Below are 20,247 nucleotides of genomic sequence, written 5' to 3'. Positions count from 1 at the left end.
GAAACGAAAATAACAAAATCATTTGATAGGATTTGTACTAGATTTCTTTTGTCGATATTATTTTATAATTTTCTATTAAATGAAAAATTTCCCCCTTTTTAAAATCTTTATTTCTTTTTAGTTATATCTACTTTGGAATAAAAGAACATTATACTCATTGTTCTCAAATAATTATTCGATTGAAATATTCAGAAATATGTACGACATCATGAAAAATGTAAACAGGATGCCATTGTGAGTACGATTGTACCATAACAGAATGATATCCTTCTAATAATAAATTTAACAAAAAGACATGGCCGAAATTCTTTACATGTAATTTATTTATGTGTTCCTTGGGAGATATTTGTGCAGGAACAATCATAGGATACTGTCAAATTTAGTCGGCTATTGCTTCTCTTGCGCGAACAAGCGTATCCCTAACTCGATTTAGTAGCTGTCGGAGCACTTACCAACCACGCAAGTTCCTGGACGTTGCTTGTACTGGGAGCATTTACTGAAAGCCCACGGAAATCGATATGTGTTAAGCCTTGTATTCACGATGCTAGAAATCAGACCGAGATCTCAATCAGAAAAGAATTGATCAATCGCATTGATTAGTGATTGAATTGTTTATGTAATTTGTTAATTCTTTCTCTGTTCTAAAATCTCGAAATAATTTTTAGCATCGTGAACACAAGGCTTTATTCATGTCAATAGGATTATCCAGATCCGATACATTCAGATCTCATTGTGGTGCACACAAGCCATTCGTGACTAAGAGAAAAGTATTCTTGCACTCGTGTGAATAAAGTTTTGGTTGGCGCTAAATTGTAGGAAGCCGCGAAATCGCTAGATAGCTGCATATTCGCCGGCCATAAGAACGAGCCGGAAATTCGAATCCTATAAGGACAGTTTGCCTCCGATAGGATCACAGCTGACAATTGAAGTGTTGAAATGCCGTTCAAACACGTTGCGGTCAGAAAACTTCATCGCAGGATCGGCGAATTCGCGTTATCCAAGTAAAACCTCTATCTGATAATCATGCGGTCTCCGCGATGAAAGAGAGAGAGATTCTTTTGACTCTTTAGATATTATCAAAATGACGCATTGTAAACGAATGTCTTTCTCTTCTCCTAAAAACACAAAAAGGTGCAAAATGCACATTCTTGCACATTCCTAACAGCTAGTTTTGGAGGACATCTAAAACGTTACTGCGAAAACGGCATCGTAAATCGCACGGTCGCACGAAAAGTTGGCGACCACGCTCTCGGACTGGCCATAATTCCCGCTCTCGGCTGGCAATTTATAATCCATCGAGCCATCGTCCAGAGCGGTGGAACACGGAGCTAGACGCAGAGCCGTAGTTTCCGGCTCTTCTTTTATCTACGTCGTGCGTTCGCCGCGGATATCCGTGAATAACAATGGACCACCATCGCACTCTTTCGACCCGCTCGGTTATTTTGCCACTCGTGGAGAACGCTTTAACAACAGGGGTGGAGATAAATGTGTGTCGGCCGTGCGCGCGTGTCGCGGCTGGTTGGACAGGTGAATGATGGAAAGCCACGTTTTCCGATTCCCGAGATGTTGCTCCGCGTGACTTGACGCTCAATAGCACGATGCTACACGATGTCAATCTTTTCAGCGTAGAATTTCTATTCACTTATTTCCATTTGATGTTGATGAACAATAATATTTTGCATGTATTAATGAAGATGTTAATCATGTAAGAATATAAGTAACTACAACAACAAGTTGATAATTAACTCAAGAATAAATTGAATTGAAATTAAAATTAAGGATATTATGATTATTTAATGCCAGGCAAAAATTAATCAAAAAAGCCAATATCCAATCAAAAATATCGTGATACGCCCTGCAATCACCTGTAAAAAACAAAACAAATTATTTGACTTAATAGCTTATATAGTTCATTATCATATTTTGCTGCAGTTTTAGGTAAATAACTTTTAGGTAAATAATTTCTAAGTGAGTAAATAGATACAACTTCTGCACAAATATATTTAGAGTTTTATTAGCATATGTAACAAACTTGATTTAATGCAAAATCTATTTCTTCATCAAATTTACAAAACATAATTTTAGAATCGAAACAAACAAAAAAATTAAATAAATTTTTAATTAATATAAAAGAATATACTCAAATTTATACTCAAATTTACACAAATGCTCAAACGTAATAATAGAACAATCTATAATTTTTTATAGTTTTGATAATATTTTGTGTTGTCTTTTTTAATTTACATTCATAAAAATAGACATAAGAATGTTAAACATTAAAATTTTGACTCGGTATTTATTTCCATGTTTCTTTTCCTTTTTTTTTGTTTTCTGAAACTTATAGTTTACTAAGCATAAATATTGATATAAATGAAGAAAAAATTAAAAAAAAAATAGTTATATTTAATATTCTGCATACATTATATGAAATAAGTATTATATTCGCGAAATCATTAATCTTCGAATGCTGAGTGAAGAAGATAAAAACAACTATTAATTGAAGATATATATAATTGATGGGTCAGTAACTCGATTCGTGACTCAGTAGACTATACGACTCGCCGAGAGAGAGCTCATACGTCGTAATTAGCAAGAAATAAGGACAACGAAAGAGAGAGAGAGAGAGAGAGAGAGAGAGAGAGAGAGAGAGAGAGAGAGAGACAAGGAGAAACACATAGAAAGAGATAGATAGCGGAAAAGTCAAAGCGAAACTCTATGGTTTCTAATGCATCGCCTGGGGATCGACCTTCCATCGATTTGTCCGCTTGCTAATGTTTGCCGCTTTTACCTGCTTCTATCACTCCATGTTCCGAAAGAGAAAATGTCAATCTTCTCCTCCAATTTATCAGAGAAAGGATGCACTAGCTGGGAGAAAGAGAGTATTTACGTATTGCTCGACGTCCCGAATGTTTAGCAGGTCTGCCCATTATTCTTGACTCGACTAGTTTTGACGCAGCTCTTCTCCCTGCGGGTCAAACGTCGATATACACCGTCTTGCCGGAAGCGATGAATGTAAAGTGTAACTACAGATGTGTAATTTACCATCAGGTGTATCCTTAATAATTTGTTCGCTCGATTATCGTATGATACTATTTCATGTGTAAAGCGTAATTAGTCTTTTTTTCTTACTGAGAGAGTAATTAGTCTGTTTTTTCTTCCTAAGAGTGAAAAGCTCATTTCGATGAGACAAATTATTCTTTCAAAGCGATATAAAAACTTAAAATAAAAATAGCATCAATCATTCTCCAGGGTACCAATTTGGATCTCTTCGTGATTTACAATAAAATAAATTGCTTCCTGCATACCTAAAAAAACAATTCAGGCCTCCATTTATACTACTTAATTGACTGTTTTGCAATCTATCCTTAAAGATAAGATTTATTTCTTATTACATCATGACGTACATTTTAGCTTTTCTTGATGTATAAAATTATTTCTCTTCTGAAAACGGAATGTAGTGTTATTTGAGTTAATCGCAGAGGAATCCACCACTTATGTGATTCCTCTAATTGAAATAATCTCCTCACTCGAAGCTAGTTTCCTTATGCTAAAACTGTAAATAATTTAAGGATCAAGAAGCTGAAACATGAAAGAATTGCATAATTACTCATGAAACACGCAGCCCGTTCTCCTCTCTTCGTATAATACATACAGTACATTCCGCCGGTCGGAAAGTTAGATCGTGTTGATCCTTCGAGGATCGTCCGCCGGAACTCCCGTTACCTTAAGTAGCTAGTTCCACGATGGCAGAACGAGGTAAGTTTCGAGTTCCATCGTGAAACCGCGATATATAGTAGCTGGTCCAGCAGAGTAGTGACTCCGGTCCTCATTGTGTCTCGCATCCACCTGTGCGCATCGATCCGTACCTTCCTCTTCGTCTCAAAGCCTTCCGGAGGAGAGTCTACTCAGGCAGGACTTGAATAATGATACTGACGCGTCCGGATGGACAGGTTTAAGGACGGCTCGCATCACTTTACTAGCCAATTCGGCGAACCGAGAGCAATGCGATGCTCTTCCGCAGCTTCATTAAGCGATTTCTCGGAACTGTCTTGTTCAATTCTGTAGTTAATTAATCATTTCCTGCGAACGAGAAATATGAGATTTGACAACATAATCTCTTTTGCGAAAGAGTTTTATTCTGTACTTGTTATTTTAATATATTTTTAATATAAAATTGAATTTAATTGTGCATAAAATGCTATTTGTTTTATTATAAAATAATATTTTATTTTATGTGTGTTGTCAAAAATTTATTATACTTGACAATGTTTTAAAGAGTGATTCGCATATTTTAGAAACTTTTTAAAATGAAAAATTAAACTATAATTATGTAAAAAAAACTTATAGATTAGCATTAAATCCTCATTGCATTTATGTTTGCTCAATTCGGCTACAACCGTGAAGCTGTGAGAAAGATCGATGTTCCGATGAATTCTTGATGAAAACTGAGTGGATTGGGTTTTCATGGTCATGTATCGTAACTAAGGAAAACGAGAGTTACGAATGATTGTAAATCACTTATACTAATAATCACGCAACAAATAGGATTTAATTCGATTGCTAATTAATATTTTTAAATTTTTGTTTTTTTTTACATCACATGTATTAATTTATATATAAATCTGAATATCTCTTAATAATCTATGTACGCAGAAAGAGAGAGAGAGAGAGAGAGAGAGAGAGAGAGAGAGAGAGAGAGAAACATTTATACAAGAAAAGAAAGGGAAAAAGAGTTTTGCAAATAATTCAAGACTTAAAAAAAACTCCTTATACTATCACTGTGTTTAAATGTTTCGAATATCGTAGATTAATATGCTACTAAACTCGCCTAATATCGATATATTCGCATATATGCATACGTCTACCTTCGACGAGGTTTTATAGTGTTTCTAAATTTTCCTCGATAAAATCGGTGAAATTTATGATCTCCGCCAGTTAAAGTGTGCGCTCTAATTCTGCATTAGAGTCGCTACGCATATAAGAGGAATGATGGCATAAACTTTTCATAAGGTAAAAAGCTAACTAACGATCATATATATGATCGTTTAAAGAAAAACAAATTAACTAATATAGAAAAATAATAAAATAATAAAAATTCACCGTGACAAAATTTACATTTTATGGCACGATATATAAACATATGGTTTTGAAGTTCGATAATAGCTTTTGATATTAAGAGGCTTTTATGAAATCCACTTTTCAACACAGCAATGTGTATCGCAAAAATTGAAAAAAACATGTTATGGAAAACTTGATTACTTAAAAAGCAATTACGAGTACAATCTATTGCAACAAAATGTGATTACCACTATGGGTCGCAAACATTATTCGTTGGTTTCGACATAAAGTTGGATATGCGTTAATATATAAAGCAGAGTTGCATAATACTATTACGCGTCCACTAGATGATTCGTACTCATATGTGAAGTTAATTGGCAACGACGATTCTGCATTTTTCCAATTTCAGAACTATTCTTTTAAATTACGAGAACAATTATGTATATCGAAGCACCCAATCCTTCATAATTACCAACAAAATCGATTATTGTGACACCTGACCGACGAGGCATACACATTTACGCAGTGTGATTAAACATTCAATTACCACCAAAATGATTACATTTATACTTGTTTTGTGCGCATTTCGAAGTCTCGAACTCGTAATCTGATACATGAATTTAAACGACTGATCAGTTGCTGCAAATTAATCCCTTCCGCTCGTATTATTCCGATCGCGTTAACGACACTGCTGTGAATTGACACGTATCGACGCTATCACGCTCAATTAAATGATATATGCTCGTTGCCGAATCCTGATTAAATGCCAGATTCAATATTATCAGTTTTATTTTGTATTATCGATTTACATTGTCAATATGATATGTCTCATAAAATTGTAATATCGTTTAGCAAATGGCAAATTGAAAATTTGTTTAATCAAGTCTAGATTACTGCATTTAATGGAATATTTTAATTATCGTATTTTACATCCTTCTTAAATTTGCATATCTGATTCAAAATATAAAAATTAAACCATATTATACGTTTTACAAATTTTTTTTAAACGAAGGGAAAAAGATTTGTGTCGACGCTTCCTAAAAAATCTATAAAAGCATTTAAAACGTCAAATTTTGCATATGTCACACATGTCATGTTGGCGTCGAGTGTTTTTCCAACCCATAAAAGTTATACAAATAAAGTATGTATAAAAAACCGAATATCTTTTATTTTACTACGCAATGTTTTCAGAAATTGTCCAAAAAACGGATGTGCAGAATGTTTTCTCGTAAGTGCGTCTGTGTTTTAAAAACGGCTGCTATACAGACTATTCATACGAACGAAAGAGAAAATCGATACTAACACTCGCGTGACCGGACCACCAATGGGTTCGATAGCCCCGTAACTTCGTTAAAATAATATTTGTGTACCGGCACAATCCGTTCGAGCGTGTCGTACAATGCAGGAGTGGTCTCCTATGACAGAGAACGACGACGAGCAACTCGTTAGCTTTGGGCGGTTCGCACTCATGGGAGTTACGCCGCGTATTTCGAGCCCGTCACCCGCAAATGGAAAAGCAATCAGCGATGTCTTCAATACGTCACGAGAATCGAGACTTATTGAGCCCAGAATTTCCAGAAACAGAGGAAATCTATATTCGGCACTTTCAGAATTGATTGTCGCGAATGGAGCAAAACAAATCTTCGAGAAACATTGACAAAGTTAAAGGATGTCATTAATGGATTTTATCGACATATTTAGTTTGCTTTTGTTTCATATCCTGGTCCATATTTATAAGAAATATTATTAGGCACGAAGAACCGTCTTGATCATATTTTTTATTCATGTATGTCTTCTCTTTCAATATGGTCCATATCTTCTTCAGGAACTCATCGTATAAAGTGTAGTTGGAAAAAGGAAAAGTATACGTTCTTGCGAGTGCTGTATAAAATGTTTGTCATTTTACGCTGTCCGTAAGACGTGTGTAATCCATTAGGAGCGGCGTTAAAACTGTAGCCAACAACAATGTATCGTCTGAAACTTTGTGCGGCATACCATCTCTTCCTTCTCCTTCTCCTCTGTCTTCTACGCCTCCTCGTTTTTCGTGACATCAAACAGATCTGTAAACCAGGGCGCGATGCACTCTGATTTCATAGGATGCAATCCCGTCGGTAACGCGCTTTTGCAGCTAGCATGGGAATGCTTTTTGCATTTTCCGAAATTAACGTTCATCGCACGGACAAAACACGATTCGGGAGCGCACAATGTCCTGGAGTAACATGATTTTTGGCGATAACGCGATTTGCGCGTTCGCCAACCCGTTCAATGCATTTTGCAATGCGACACAAAATCACGCGCGATTAATGTATCGCCCCATTAAACTTCTATCTGCGTATTAAAAAGAATGTTTATAAATGTAACACACCGAATTTGCAAAATGAAATCAATGCGAATTCAGCGAAGTTTATAATAAACGATAAAAAAAGGATTAAAAATCCCTGGAACATAAGATTGCATGTGTACAATTTTATATTTCAATATTCTTCATCATAAAAAGAGCGATTTTGCTGAAAGATCCAAAATTTTGCTGGGTACATCAAAAAATAATTTTGGATTATCAAAGTAATTATTTGTTGGAAAATAACAAATAATGAGCATTTTGCAATGATGCAAAAAATATTTTAGTAATCAGTTTGAGTTTCCAACAAAATTATGATGATCCAAAATTGTACTTTTTATGTAATATTTATTTGCAATGTCAGTAATAGATCATCGTATTTGTATATTAATTTTCATTGATTAGCGCAACGTTTCTCTATTTTATCTATGATTTATTGTCACAATATTATTATGTCACAATAAATAATAAACTTAATTTAATCGTGTTCATATTAGATGGAGGATCATTAAATTGAATTAAGAATTCAACTAGTTTTGTTTACCTAGGAATAGTACATCAATATCAAATGTTTAATTATTTATAATATCTATCTTTTTGTTAATCTCTGTAATCCCTTTTAATAACTATTTTGAAGCTTTGTTATACTAAAGTAATAATATTACACTTAAAAGCTTTAAGTAATATAAGTTATTTTTTTCCGATGTGTGTATATTTCATCTTCGTCTACTAGGATTAGTATGCAGCCGTTTTATAAAAGAAGAGATCACGACGAAAATAACTTACACTTAAATAATCACTAAAATCGAATTGGAAGCAGAAACTCAATTGTCACATTTTTTGGTGTTGCTTTTTTGTTCCCTGGAATATTCGTTCTCACTTCGGTGATGGATTAAAAATTTAATATCCAGTTCCGTGCAAGCTCGCTCACGAAGTGAGCATTGCACGAAGGTTTCTCGAGTAAAAAAGGCTCTATTTCCGTAGACTACCGAAACGTCCTAATTTCGTTTTGTGTCCTTTATGCGTTTTTTTGTCTTTTTCTTTATGCTCATAGTTGCACTTTTGCACAAACATCTTAATTTATAAGTATTTTAATAGAGTGCAAGAAATACAAGATTATAAATTATAATAAATTAGAATATTATATTTCTATAACTTTTGTAATAAAAATTTATTGCGCTTGGTATAAAGTTAATCTAGAACGTAAACTTCTTTATTTATACCCAATTCAAGTTCCTAACAAAAATAATCTCAATATACTCAATATACTCTGCTGCTAAGCAAGAATTATTTTGAAAAATGATCATGCATTATATATATTTATCTGGAGAATCGATATTATTGGATATTATTGCTTCAGATTAGTCACTTTTTACAGGATAATAAACTATTATCGATTTATTTTAATTGCAACACTCTGTACTGCTTTCACAGATGCATTCCATTCTCTTTCTTTTTCTCTTTCTATCTTGTAGGACGCATTCTCTGACAATGGTCAATTCGCAAGTATGTACATACATATGTACTCGTGAAACATCGTATATGCGATCGAGCGTTCAATAAAATCGCACAGACGGGCGTGTTATCTATTTTAGCGAATAGTAGCACGGAGTGGATCCCAAATTGAAGTTTCGAATTAAACCGTCTGGATGATTCGTCTCATCTGCCGGGTTGCTTTAACGCTGGCGCGCACAATTTTGTTGTTGGCAAAACATGACGCCGTAGAGACTAACTGACTTTAATGTGAAATTATGGTCTCCCGAATTAATTTGTCGATTCCCGCCTCGGCGAAGCGACGAAGCGGAGGCGTCTGAAAGAGGATAACTACGGTGATGAATATCTAAATTACTTATTACTGAACTTGTCCGTCACTCAAGTCGCTTGATTACACCTGAATAAAAGTATAACGATGAATAAAACTTTGACTAATTCAGTGAAGTGATAATTGACAACAGCAACGTTAAAAATGCTTTGCTATAAATTAAAACTATACTAATTATTTATTAAATATGGCTAATTAGGTTACAGTGAAAATTATTTATAGTGCTGATTAACTTTCCGTCTGCAATTTGAATTTGTTTTGAGAAAACAGTTATTCAAGTTTCTCCGAAATAAAGAAGGAATGAATCTTCTAAACTATCTCATAATAGAGACATTGAAAATAACTCTGAATTTTTCCATTTTTTGAAAATCTAATCTAAAACATTAAAAAAACTTGGACCAGACAAAAAATTCTGACGGAAGGAGTAAAAATATAATTACAGACAGGAGGGTTGAGATCAATGAAATAATCTAGTTGAAGAAATTTTAATATCATTCATTTTCACAGTGCAAAATACGTATAGTATTTTTCTTACAACACACAAAGTGTTGCGTTGGTTTATTTCAAAAGCGTATCTGACTCTCTTTGGGGATGGATAAATCGCAGTCACGTGTTTACCAGTCATCTTCCTATCCAGCGGCGGATGTCTCGCATACGAGGTGGTAGCTTCTGACGGTGGTGCAAAATTTTCGCGATCTCGTTTGACGCGCGACGGCGCGAAAAAGTGCATTCGCGCACCTATGCACTGAGGTAACTGCATTCAACGCACGTCCCGCGAGTTTATCTCGGCAAAGAGGGGCTGACATATTGGGATCGTTCTGGTCGTCTGGCCGCGTTTATGTACCCTCTCTGCGCGCCAGTACCCCAAATGGGATCGTCCCTTTAGTTCTTTCTTCATCTTCTTTTTTCTTCTGCTCAAATGTAATGTTTAGTAGTTAAGTCACTTCGTAAGTCCACGGCTATCATATTTCAATTTTTTTTTCTTTCTATTTCTATTACTGCCATAATGATGAAAAGTATAAAAAAATCAGAGCAAATATGAAATTTCAATATTTTTCAAATATTGTATTATATTTTAATTAGTCATTAACCGGGAATAGTCATTTGATTTTATGTAAACTTTGCATGAAATTGCTGCAAATATAAACACTGATAAGCAATCAATGTTTACTGATAACTCGTTACATTAATCGAATAACTAATATTGAAACATCGTACTAATATGATGTTATCTGTTGTTAACCATAAAATCGAAAGACAATTTCGTAGAACATATCGATAAACACGTTAGGGCGCAAAAACATAGTCTACTAAAGCAGTTTGAGGATTAAACGATATTGCTGGTTCTAATATTGCGTTGAAAAATCAGTTATGTCTCGCGATAATGGAAACGCTGGCCATTTGCCAAACAACATAACGTTAATCCCACGACGAAATTGCAGATTTTAAAAATTTTATTCTAGAATTGCTTGTCGTTTTTATTTTATACGCGATTAATGATTGTCTATATTTATTGTTGTTTGTACATTCGATAAATCTGTATTGAAAGATTAAAGAAAGCATCAATGTTACGCAAGTAATATAAATGTGATAAATATAGAGTTTTGTTATTTATTCATTAATCTTAATTTATATCTAAATCTATTTTTATCTATACATTTATCTATTGATGACATCCAGACAACTACTATAATTATGTTATTTTCTCATTACAGGTGTAGGATGAAACAATGGAGACAGGATCTGCCACCGACTTCCGTTATAATTACTTTCCACAACGAGGCACGATCTACACTACTCAGAACTGTCGTCAGGTAAGTTAGAAACAACTTTGTTTTACGTAAAATGTGAAACAATTACGCTCAACATTTAAATCTATCATTTTTTAGTTTGTTATTTTATATATTTTGTACATAAATAAAAAAAAGATAAAGAAATTTGCACATTTATTTCGTTTTTATTGCAAATGGATAAACATAAAAGAGAAAATAATTATATAAAATAAATAATGATTATTTAATCATTTTGTAAAAACAAAAAGATTAAATAAATTCTACGAATAAAGTATATATTTAATATGCGAATATCTCTGCAATCAAATATAAAGTAATTATCCATAGGCAAATTCTTACGCGATCATATATAGATAGATGGCATGGCGATCTTCAATTCTCGATGCATCAACGGGTTGCGGGAAGCGCGTGAGGATTCTCAATTCGAAAGTGGGCGATAGCAATGGAATTTTCTAATCGTCGTTCCATCGTTTTATTCCTCATGTTTATTATGCGCTCGTACACACGGACGTGACGAACCGAAGAATTCGAAAGATCTTCGATATAAGAAGAATGTCGGAATACGAAGAAATATCATTTTTGCTTCTTTATTCTGACGGATAATACAAAGTTGATTAATGATGATTTAATTAATCTAAATTTCATTTCAATTATAAATTTTTAATTTGTTGAAATTACAAATGAGACTTTCAACTTGTATTTATATTTTTCTAAAGCATCTCTCATTTTTTATGTGATAAAGAAGAAATGAAACGAAAAGAATAGATTTTTTTCAGAAATGTATGGTTCTAGTTCTTGTTTAAACCATGTAGTTCTTCCAATTTTAGTCTTCAACTTTAGCGATTAAAATATTTTGTACTTTTAACTGATTCTGTCCGTTTTATTAGTATCATTTATCGTCTGTTCAGAGACATAAATCGCTACATTTTTTTCATAACTTCTTATATTAATTAAAGCATTTTTTTTATTACGCGACATCTCGCTGAAGGAAAGTACGAGCCACATTACTCGCCGGAGGTAACCTTCGTGCAAAAGTTGCTCGAAGTTCTCTCGTCGAACCGGAAGAAGGAAGCAGGCAAGAGTCGGAAAATTTATTTAAGTCCGTAACATGGCGGCGTCAAGAAAATATATTGGCCCTATCGCGTTGGGTCGATGAAATTAAAAGGAAGTCTTAATTACCGCGACGAGGCCACATTTCACCACCATCTCGATGCGACGGGCGAAATTCTGCGCGATCGATTTCATATCTTATCAAAGTTTTTTTTCAAACTTTAAGAGCGATATATACGATATAGCTTAACAACAGAAAAGAAATTTATAAAATAATATTTTATTGTTTTATCGATATAATCACGGTAAAATTATTAACATTCACGATTAACTTAAGAAATAATCATAAAGTTATACTTTTTCCATCAATATATGTGAATATAGATAGTTTTAATTAGTGGAAAGAACTCTAATTATTTGTGACACACAATCCTCTTAACTCTAAACTCACGAACAGAATAGGTTGGGGCAATACGAGAACGCTCAAACAAGGGACAAGTGGTGCACTAAGTCTTCGAAACTTTGATAAAAGATTCAATGGGACAATTCCCGAAGCTTCTGTTCTTCTCTTAATCTCAGTTTATTCGACGTTAATCGACCGGAAAAATTTATATAGAAGTGAATGATAGTAATTCAGCAAAGAAATGGCATATCGGCTTTTAAATTGAATCTCGAGAAAAAGCGTGTTACGTTAAAAATTGATCTTACGTCAATATTTAATATTTAAAATATTATCGTAATTAACATAAAATGTATATAATGAAAAAAATGATAAAGTATTGTTGCATATCATTTCTCATATTTAATTTGTTATTTGCAAAATTATAAAATAATACAAAGAATGGTATAGCAGTATTGGTAAATATTGGTAATTGAAAAAATTAATATTTAACTTTAAATTGAAAGTTTTTACTTTTGCTTTTAGTGTACTGAACAGAAGTCCCGAACATTTAATCAAGGAAATCATTTTGGTAGACGATTTCAGTGATCATCGTAAGTAGTTTTATATATTAATTTATTAGTTTTAATTTTCGAAAAATGTAATATTATTTACTTCTAAGCAGATTTTAAATTTTTTACTTAATTCATAAACTATAATGTACAACAAATATAATGTGAAATAAATCGTAATAAAATTTGATATACAAAATTAGGAGTGAGTGAATTACTCGTGAATTACTCGATCAAGCCGCTACGAAGATAATACTGCATACAATATTTAACGCAATTTAATATAATTAAAATATTAATTATATGTATATTTATATATAATTACGTTTAATGTAATGTTAAACACAATTTCAGAAAATTGTGTTCAATATTACATTTCATATCATGTTTAATGTCATTAAAAAATAATCTGTGACTATTTCATCATTTATAACATTTACCGCTCTAAACAAAGTATCAATTAAATAATGATTTTGGAATTTGAACTCTTTTACATGCTTAATTCTTTCAATCTGAAGTTAATATTTGTTTAATAAAGAATTATTTGAATACTTTGCTTGAGTAGTAAACAGATGACAACATTTTCAGAACAATAAATATTTTATAAATGCAAGATAAGTTAAATTAATGTAAAATTAAAAATATTACACAGCAAAAATATAGAATAAAGATTTGATTGATTTGTTTGCAGCCGAGGACGGTGAGGAGTTATCGCGAATCCATAAAGTTCGTGTGATCCGAAATGAGAAGAGAGAAGGCCTAATGAGATCGCGTGTCCGTGGTGCGGATGCAGCTACCGCGAGTGTGCTAACGTTTTTAGACTCGCATTGTGAATGCAACGCCGATTGGCTCGAACCACTTTTGGAAAGGGTAGCTGAAGACCCAACTCGAGTGGTATGTCCTGTGATTGATGTAATCAGCATGGATACTTTTCAATATATTGGTAAGTACCAATGAAAATCGACATTCTCTAAAATTGCATATATTTTATACATGAAGAAAAATGTAAACATGCACTAAAATTTTACTAAAGTTTATGGAATTAGCAGATCCATAGGGACGCCATACAGGCGCCCACTTATGTAAAAATTTACTTTACTTTTCTGATAAATCAGCAATCGTCGTACAGCCATATTATAAGGTACTTTTTACATTTCGTAAAATAAATTTTGAGAATTGTTTGTACAGTCTTGAGAATAGCAAGGTTTACTTTACTATAAATTAATAATCCCTTGAATGGTTTACTGTAATTGTAATGTATAACTGTAATTTTTTTCCCTTTGATATTTTTACTTTTAGGCAAGTGAAATTGTCATAAATTCACAAAAAATAAATAGCCAGAAAAATTTTACTAGTCTTGTAAAATAAAAATTTCTTAAAAATTTCTCATTTTTCTCCGTGTATAGCGATAATTTGTACTCTCATGTTGTAAATAATTTGAAATATCTGAACGAAAGACAATTTTATCTCGTTTCTAGGAGCTTCCGCCGATCTTAGGGGTGGTTTCGATTGGAGTTTAGTCTTTAAATGGGAATATCTCAGCCAGACGGAACGACAGGCGAGACAAAAGGATCCGACACAAGCCATTAGAACCCCTATGATTGCTGGCGGACTGTTTGTGATCAACAAAGCGTACTTTGAGAAACTCGGCAAATACGATACTCAGATGGATGTTTGGGGCGGTGAAAATCTCGGTAGGACTATTTACAGTTTTATGTACAAAGTATTTGGAAATTTCACAGAATTACACGCACATTCTTGTGTATAATTAAATTCTTTCAACCGCATTGTTCTTTTGCAGAATATGCAAAAATATTTTGTCTGAATATTTTTGCATCAGCACTATATGTATATTTATATTCATATCCATTTTCTAAAGGTAATATTATTTTATTTTAAAACAAAATTGTAAATATGCTTTGAAAGATATTACATTGTGGTGGTCAATGTACTTTTATAAAAACTTTGTTACAAGGCATGCGCAACTCATGATGAATATTTTGCAGCAGAATAAACTTTTTATTGGATCAATACAGTCGAAAGTTATAATTTCTCAACAAGTTTTAATGAGTGCTTCCCATTAAATTTTATTAAAAAGCATCATACCGGTGTAAATATTAGCTCATTCATCACTGTATCAGACAGCTGGGCAAATAAATGCTTGAAAATAACTCAGTTCGCAGAGAATTGCTCAATACAATTTCTATTCATAGCGCATAATAAAATTTTTTATTTAATTTTATTTTTCATAAAAAATCAATTTAAGAAATAATTTTATATTAAAATTTATTCTGTAAAATTAAATTTTAAATAAGATTTATATTCAAACGTTTAATTAAAATATAATACATTTATAATGCAAAATTAATGTGTGTCACAAAACTTTTTATTTGAAAGTTGTCAGAAAAGTGTTGTATCTATTATTACACTTTTCAAATACGAAGGAAACGAACTCTTTGACAGAAACTACCATCTTGTGTGCAGTTTGTAAGAACTTTGTGGAAAACACGGCAAGCAAACCAATATATGTCGGAAGTGTGAAGTTAGAAATAACTGCGACCCCATTTCGGACAGAAGAGAAATTGTTGAGTTTCTTTGGGAAAGTCTAACGCTATTTCAGTTTAGCATAACTTTGATGAAACCTCTACATTAAAATAGTATTTTTCAATAGCTAGCAAACCTATGCAAATGTATATTTTAAAATGTAATTTTAATATAGATTTTGATTAATCAACTACTACTTTTGAAATGTTTTATACAAAATATAAAATAGTATAACTCTTTATTTTATATAGAATATAATATAACTTGTTATTTTACATAGAAATGATAAATATTCTTTTAATATTTAATCTATTAACACAAGACAACCTATGAAAGGAATAATATGAGGCAATATGATAGAGAAGGAAGTTTATGCATTTTTTCTTTCTATATCTTTGTTCTCACGTTGAACATTTGTACTTACTGCGTGCACTTGTAACTTTCTTTCAGAAATATCGTTCCGTGTGTGGCAATGTGGTGGCAGCTTGGAGATTATCCCGTGCTCACGTGTGGGCCATGTATTTCGTAAACGTCATCCTTACTCGTTCCCCGGAGGCAGCGGAAACGTGTTTGCTCGAAACACGAGGCGCGCCGCCGAAGTATGGATGGACGACTACAAACAGTTCTACTACAACGCCGTACCGTTAGCACGAAACATCCCTTACGGAAAGTAAGTCTGGATGCGCACTGACGTCTCAATTAAACTTTAGACAATATTCTAGCTGATTTTTCTTCATTTAATCGTAACTATTATTTAACATCACATTGAAGTTTGTGATAGATCGAACACATGAATTATGCATAACAATTATTTTTTTTAATTTTAAATTATAATCTAGGTATATTTGTTAAGTTAAAGACAATATAGAGTATTTATTTAGAGAATACAAAATTATGTGCAATTTATGTGCAAATCATGAATAATTGTATCTTTCAGCATACAGGATAGAATGGAGCTAAAACGAAGACTACATTGCAAGCCTTTCAGTTGGTATCTGAAAAACGTATATCCTGAATTAGTTATACCTACGAGTGAGGGTGGTCCAGGGGGATCTCTGAAACAGGGTACTGCCTGTTTAGACAGCATGGGTCATCTTCTTGATGGAAATGTCGGTCTTTATCCTTGTCATGACACTGGTGGTAACCAGGTGAGTATTTTTTAATTAGATTAAATGAGATTGAATGATAATTGAAATCCAGTCAGTCAAGTGTGCTTGAATAATTTTATAAAAATTTTATAAAACGTGCTGATAAATTTTGTCAGCGGGAAGATTATAAATTTGACGCTGTTATATTGAATGCTGAATAGAATGCCACAGTAAATAAGATAACAGAATTTATTTACACTATTTGAAATTGGTGATAGAAATTGAGCATGCAGATTGATAGCAGAAATCGAATAGAACTTACATTCGAGAGGTTCTGTTTTATTTCTACCACCAAGTTGCTGTCAAGTTCTGTTGTCCAGTTGTATATCGACAGGCTCTACTGGCAGAACACGAACTATGGACACAGATGGTATCAAATCTGCTGAATTTTTTTGTTTGAATTTGCTGCCAATTTGCTGGCATTCTAACAGTTTGCCTATTAAGTAATTATTTTAAACAATTTTACAAAATCAACATGTTTTGCAGGAATGGGGCCTCACGAAGGATGGCTTAATCAAGCACCACGATCTCTGTCTGACCTTACCAGTGTACGCCAAGGGTACGACGTTGTTAATGCAAATCTGTGATGGCAGCGAAAACCAGAAGTGGCGACATATGGAGGGTGGTCTGATACGCCATACCAGAATCCCCGTGTGCGTGGATTCGCGATATCACGCGCAACGTGGTATAACGGCGGAGAAGTGCGATTCAAACGCAGAAACGCAGAGGTGGCATCTCTACAATCACAATCACTAGCTGATATGGTTGCGGTGAACACGTTCACCCGCAGACTCTCTCTTATCACTATACGTCACGATGTGATCACCGTATAACGAAATCCATCACATTAGAAGTGCGTTATATTGGAACTGATTGCGCGCGAGCGGATCGATTCAGTTACTTATCGTAAATCGACGTAATTTTCGTGACTGCAATTGTGGCTCTTCACGATCTCTTTTATGTGATATCGATGAAGAATCCTATTTTACCATACTTCTACGTTCGTGAGTTAAGACTCGGATGGTGGTACATTTAGATATATATATATATATATAGAAGAAATTTAAGAAGTTTCTTCTATTGATGCTACAAAAAGTGGTACACGCTAACTGAACGGAAATAATTTCGCAAAAGAAAGTGAAAATCTGTTTTAAGACTGCTTGATATATGTGACTCTAATCAACAATCTTTAGTTTCTACATCTATAAGATTTCTATCGCTTCTATCGTTTTCTTAGGTACTAGGTCATCTTACTTTTACACTGACGAACCACGATTAACCTGATAGGATGATGTCTCGCGATCGATGTGTGATAAGTGTAAAATTATTTATAATATAATATATAAAAAATATGGAAGCGTGTGTATGAACGGTGATGCAATTGAAGTTGTGTAAGATTTTGGTACTGCAATCCCATTATGCATACTGTTTCAAATATTGAATTTACAAATTACTTTGTACATTGTACGATTGATTTAAACAAACGAAAATGTAGCCACTCTTAACAATTTTAGTTTCGAAGAAATCCATAAGGCACAAAAATTTCTAATTTTTGAAGTACAAGGTGTTATAAAAATTGAACTTTTAAAAAATAACTGGGGATGCATACGCGATGAAATACCGCATATTTTATAATTACCAAATGATCATTTCTCTAAGAGATTGCACAAAGATTGAAAGAAATATAAAATATTACATGTGGGTGAATAATTCTTCAATTCACAATATTTTCTCAAAATTCATACACAATATAGACATAAGTACTTATACACAGAGTTTTCTTAGAACTTTTGCTGATAAAATTTATGTATTCAACAGAATCATGTAATAATTCAATTTAGAATTATTATATTTTCAATTAAATTGGAAATTGAAAAAATGGATTGAAAGCAAACGTATAAAACGGTATTAATACTTTTAATGGAAACTAATGAAATTTAACCTGAAGGAATGATAAAAGAATAATATAAAATCGAATTGTCTCTTCTTTTTTTATATAGTATAATAAAAAAATAACAGAGTTCATGGAATAAAGAAGTTGATTAAAAATTCGGACATTCAAAATAGAATTCTAACATTTAATTGATTTTTCAGTGCAATCTAAGCTGACAATGTTTTTCGTATGTATGTTTTTTATTAAATCCATAAAAAAAGATTTAATAAAAGTGATATCGAGTTATTTTTAGTACGGTTAAGTACTCGAGTGTCTAATCGAGGGCAGTTCATCTTTTTTTTACTTATTTATTTACGTGCAATTTTTTAAATAAATAAGTCAAAGCTTTTACACTTGGCTTTATTTGTTTTAAGTAATGATAGTTTTATCACAAATACCATTTTGAGATTACGCTTTTATGCAAATCGCGCGAAGAAGTTTTTCGCTACTTAATTGGGAATATAACGCGCAGAACCAATTATATTGCGTTATCGATGTATATCACACCGTTTAATTGAAAATACTTAATTTTAATAAATTTTAATGAAGTATACATAATTTCCGTATAAAAATCTAATATTTAAAGAATTTGAAAGACGCTTTGCAATTGTACTGAACCGCAGATACAAAAAGCTTCTCAGCGATTGAAATCGCTATTTTGACCGGACCCAAAATCATGCTAGGTTCAATACAATGCGTATTCTTTTTATCTAATCTTAATTTACACGGCGCATCTAAAAATCCGCGAATATTCTTCTTCTCAATCAAACAACAAATCGCGATGAACAAAATGCTTTCTCTTTAAAAGCATACGTAAAAAAGAGATTTATTTTTGTAACTAACTGTATATTTACTTGGTTGTGCGAACAAATGAAAATCGCGAGATGTATGTGAATACTTAACATATTGTAGCTCAATAATACTATTTCAAAAATATGAATTTTTACTTTTTAAAAGCATGTATGTGTATTAATTCTCAAATCTTCCAACTTAAATATCTTTTCCAACGTTGGAATTTAACGCTTACTTTAATCACAGCCAATATTAGAAGTTCGATTTCTCGGTAAAAATTAAATTATAAAATCGAAAATTCTTTCCCAAGAGAATAAATCGAATCTAAAATAAAACTGCAGCTTCATATGGATCTATTACTTATCTACAACGTGTTAAATGAAAATCAAGATTGAAGCTGATGCAACTATTTATAGCAATATATATTAACAGACACAGTCTTTTGTACACTTATACTTTCCGATGATAATGTCTTACTGCCGTCTCTTCGCGCTGAGACTATAAATATCGCGAAGTGAGATGAATAATATCATATATAAACTTTTGTATAACACACACGGGCATCCATATTACATCTACGCTAGCTGTTGTAGCAAAATCACCTGTTAAGACATTCTTTTGATATCAATATTGTATGCATAGAATGATAATATACTTTTCATGTAGATATAATATGCGACCAATGAAATTGGCCGCGCCCTAAACGATTGCGATATTATAATAATCTCGAGTCGCTTCTAAAAATCAAAATGTCAAGAAAATTTACTGATTTTTATTGTTTTCGTTTTATTATTATCGTAATAAGAACGTCTTTAGAG

The 20,247-nt window shown here is 32.7% G+C and overlaps 1 protein-coding gene across 2 annotated transcripts in view; it reads left to right on the top strand.

Annotated features, from left to right (window-relative positions):
- The window catches only part of LOC108691161 (polypeptide N-acetylgalactosaminyltransferase 2), a 207,275-nt gene extending 189,815 nt beyond the window's left edge, over positions 1–17,460 (top strand). For both annotated transcript variants that reach the window (XM_018198818.1, XM_018198817.1), the window contains exons 4-10: positions 10,934–11,032; positions 12,987–13,054; positions 13,704–13,955; positions 14,491–14,706; positions 16,007–16,226; positions 16,494–16,704; positions 17,191–17,460. In XM_018198818.1, coding sequence (XP_018054307.1) covers positions 10,934–11,032; positions 12,987–13,054; positions 13,704–13,955; positions 14,491–14,706; positions 16,007–16,226; positions 16,494–16,704; positions 17,191–17,460 — 1,336 coding nt within the window. The remainder of the gene's footprint in view (positions 1–10,933; positions 11,033–12,986; positions 13,055–13,703; positions 13,956–14,490; positions 14,707–16,006; positions 16,227–16,493; positions 16,705–17,190) is intronic.
- Positions 17,461–20,247: the final 2,787 nt, after the last annotated feature.

The sequence above is a fragment of the Atta colombica genome, unplaced genomic scaffold (assembly GCF_001594045.1).
Source record: "Atta colombica isolate Treedump-2 unplaced genomic scaffold, Acol1.0 scaffold41, whole genome shotgun sequence".
NCBI lineage: Eukaryota > Metazoa > Arthropoda > Insecta > Hymenoptera > Formicidae > Atta > Atta colombica.
Note: the sequence above shows the minus strand (reverse complement) of the source record. Positions and strands in the feature narration are given on the sequence as shown.